Source organism: Kryptolebias marmoratus, linkage group LG4, assembly GCF_001649575.2.
Source record: "Kryptolebias marmoratus isolate JLee-2015 linkage group LG4, ASM164957v2, whole genome shotgun sequence".
Classification (NCBI taxonomy): domain Eukaryota; kingdom Metazoa; phylum Chordata; class Actinopteri; order Cyprinodontiformes; family Rivulidae; genus Kryptolebias; species Kryptolebias marmoratus.
Window position 1 is genome coordinate 22,023,431 of NC_051433.1, and position 3,311 is coordinate 22,026,741.

General features: G+C 46.3%; 1 protein-coding gene across 3 annotated transcripts in view; it reads right to left on the bottom strand.

Moving 5' to 3' along the window:
- LOC108241183 (RNA-binding protein 38) overlaps positions 1–3,311 on the bottom strand; it is a gene marked incomplete at its 3' end in the record, with an annotated part of 9,113 nt that overhangs the window by 3,679 nt on the left and 2,123 nt on the right. For all 3 annotated transcript variants that reach the window (XM_037975304.1, XM_025007834.2, XM_025007833.2), the window contains 2 exon segments: positions 1,230–1,284; positions 1,655–1,778. In XM_037975304.1, the coding sequence (XP_037831232.1) occupies positions 1,230–1,284; positions 1,655–1,778 (179 nt within the window).

Below are 3,311 nucleotides of genomic sequence, written 5' to 3' on the forward strand. Positions count from 1 at the left end.
GTAAAAGGTCGTGATGTGAGCCAACACCTGTCGGGCACATGCCTCGCAGCAGCACTGCGCGCCACATTTAAAACCTTCAGAGTTTTGGCACCATTTTACGATCAGGGGGAGGAGAAGGGGGGCTTTTTTTTTTTTTTTTCCCCTGTGTCCTCCTTGGAACATGATGGGACACGTCCCACGTGGATCCCTGGATTCTGAAGATTTGCATTCTGGCTTATAAGGAATTAAACCAAGAGCAGGAGAGTGGCTTCTAGTGCTCATCAAACATTTCTTACTGCGACAAGCTTCCTTCCAGCTTCACATCCTCTTAAATCACATTTAATCTTCATCAACTTTTAAGTTATTTCATATACATTCCATCACTTCTTGTGAAATAAACCAACTTTTTCCCATAAATGGTGTAAATCAGGGGTCCCTAACCACGGGGCCAAGGACTGTTGCGGTCTATGGATCATTTAGTACCAGGCTGCACTGAAACACAAAGAAAACTATATAAATATTTTGATATACGTACATTCATTGGTCTGCAGAGTATTTTAGTTTTAAAAAAAATGGCAGCTTCTGTTTGCACCCTTTTCCTGCTCTTGACTTAGTCACAGCCATTTTCCACCCCCACATACTAGCAAACCACGCTAATAGTAGCAAAAAATTAATAAAAGAAAGAAAGTATGGAAACTGAATGAATCAGGATGAAAAGCTAAAGTCAGGCTCTGAACTTGACCTCTGGTGGTTTACTCGTTTTCACCGATTTAAGGTTTTGGCATGTAAAACATGAACGGCCCTGCTCTGCAGCTCGAAGCGTGATATCTGAGAGCTGAAGGGGTGGAGTTGGGGGGGTGGGGGGGACTCATAACAGTGAAACTGTTCTCATTAGCTGCTCAGCCAACCGTAGCTCCTGTATGAAAGTTGTTGACAACACAGCCCGTTTCTAGAAATCCCTCTCGGTGACGGAGCTCGCTCGGGCAGGCCGGCGAGTCGAAAGGCTCCTGACAGAAGTTAACGAGTGAGTCACACGTTCACCTCCCGAACGTGCCTCCGATACCGTGGACGTGTGAACCTTTCCGAGCGCAAATATGCTAATAGACCCCTCCTTTGTGAGTTGCGTGTGGACACAGAAACTGACGTTGGAGCTTCCAGAGGCCCCGCTTGTCAAAGAAATAACAGCCCAGTGGTCACGCACACAGCATAATAGCAAAGAACATAACAAGCGCCCACTCCTGCTCACTTACCCATACTGCCTCTGGATGAGTGCTGGGTGAATGGGCTGCACTCCGATGGATATGCCTGGAAAAAAAAAAAAAAAGGAGAGAGAGAGAGAGCTGGCTGTCAGACACACACACACTTATCTGCATTTACAGAGGAGGACCAGAAAACAATGCACAGAGGGCACAGAGAGACAGAGGCAGAGGCTGTTTCCAACCTACCATGGAACAACTATTTCAAATGTGCAGCAGTAAATATATGTATGCAGCTGGAAAGCTGAATATCATTTCAGATGCAAATGTCAGTTTTGGTATGAATTACAGATGCACACTAAATCTGCTGCAAAACTTCAGATCAACCAGTGAACTCATGCTCCAATTTGTGATTAGAGTCCTTTCTTTTTAAGTTGTCGTCATTTTATGGCTGTAAAACGTCTCGAAGCACGTCTCACCTGTCTGCATGCTGCGAGGCTTGGCACCCAGGTAGGCCAGGTTGACGTTGGCCTTCCTGCCATCGATAATGGGGTTGGGATCCTTGCAGGCTCTCTCCGCAGCTCCTCGGTCTGTCATTGTCACCTGGTGACCAGAAACGCATTCAGTAATGAAATTCTTTTTGGTGTGTTACAAAAGGCAAAGCAGATCAATTCAAAACACACTCAACAGGTCTTTCTTTGTTCGGTTATAAAAGTCCCCCGACAGACTTTCCTCTCTGCTCTGATCCCATTTTTCCCCAAACAAGAAGAAAAACCATAAACACGACAGAATGATGAGCTTTATAAAAAAAAATAAAAAAAAAACTGCTTGCAGCAGCAGCAGCCAGTCTTCAGGCTGCCACTCGGCCACGGGCAGAGCTGCTGAAATATGGATCTGGGCAACAAGGAGCTTATCCAATTAGGAACAAAATAAGGAGATTGGTATTAGTCCACCCCCACCCATCTCCCGCCTGGCATTAGATGAGCCCTTCTGTTTTGACTGCCACGTCCTGCCAACTCGGGAGTCACCTCTGCAGGTGGACCGAGAGGTGGATGTAGGCCACGGCCTGCGCGGTTTCAGAGGACGGTTGGTTGAAAGCTCACACGTGTCGCCGTAGAGGAGTGATGGGGAACAAAGCCCACTGCAGGGCTTGTGTTGTGCACACACAGGTAGGATCCAGGCTGTTTATACTGAAGAGCCTTATCGTGGCGTGGCGCGTGTGTGTGTCTGTGTGTGTGTGTGTGTGCGGGGGGTGTTCCCCACTAATCCACCTCTGAAGTGTGTTTAGAAAGAAAAAAAAAAAAAAAAAAAAAAAAGGTGTGCTCAGCTTCAGGCTCCTCCTCTCTCATCCTCACAAAGCCACCTCTCTGAATGCAGCACAAGGAAAACAGAATTAGTCTGACCAAAAAAAAAAAGCTCCCAGAGTAGAAAACTGCTGATCACCTACTATTCCAGTCATAATCCTGGGAAGCACCCACACCGCCGGCAGCCTGTTGAACCTGAAACACCAGCCTCCTCCACACGCAGCCGTTCAATACCTGCTTGACTCACAGGGCAGCTTTCCTGACTCCATGAGCTGATGTGTAAACAAAGAGCAATTGTCCTACAATTTTTCCCCTTTAGAGGTAAACACACACACACACATATAACTGCTTTCCATCCCTTCTGTGGCCTGATAGCACACTGGAGCGCTCCAAACGTCTGGTAAATATTTGCATGTTTTTGTGCTGCTTCTGTTCTTTGGGTCTCTATGCCAGGAACAGGACAGGACGTCCACTAATGTAGATTCAACCTTTGGATTTCTGTCGTTTTAGCAGATAAAGTTACCAAATATAAAAGTGCGTGAGCTGGGACGACACAGCAGCTTAGAATAAACAACCCTGAGTGTGTGTGTGTGTGTGCGTTTTAAACTTTCGAAATCTATCAAGATGAAATAAGATCAAAAGAAAAACTAAGCTAATTTCTAAAATAGGACAAAGACAGTTTGTTGATGTTCTCTCAGCAGGCGAGATGTGATGTTAAATCATGTCCTGTGGTCCCTGACAATGGAGGGTGTGCAAGGTCAGTCCGCCCCCCCCAAATGCTCTAAAATAACCATATAAAGCTAGCAAGATTGTCTCCCTCCCCCCCCCCCCC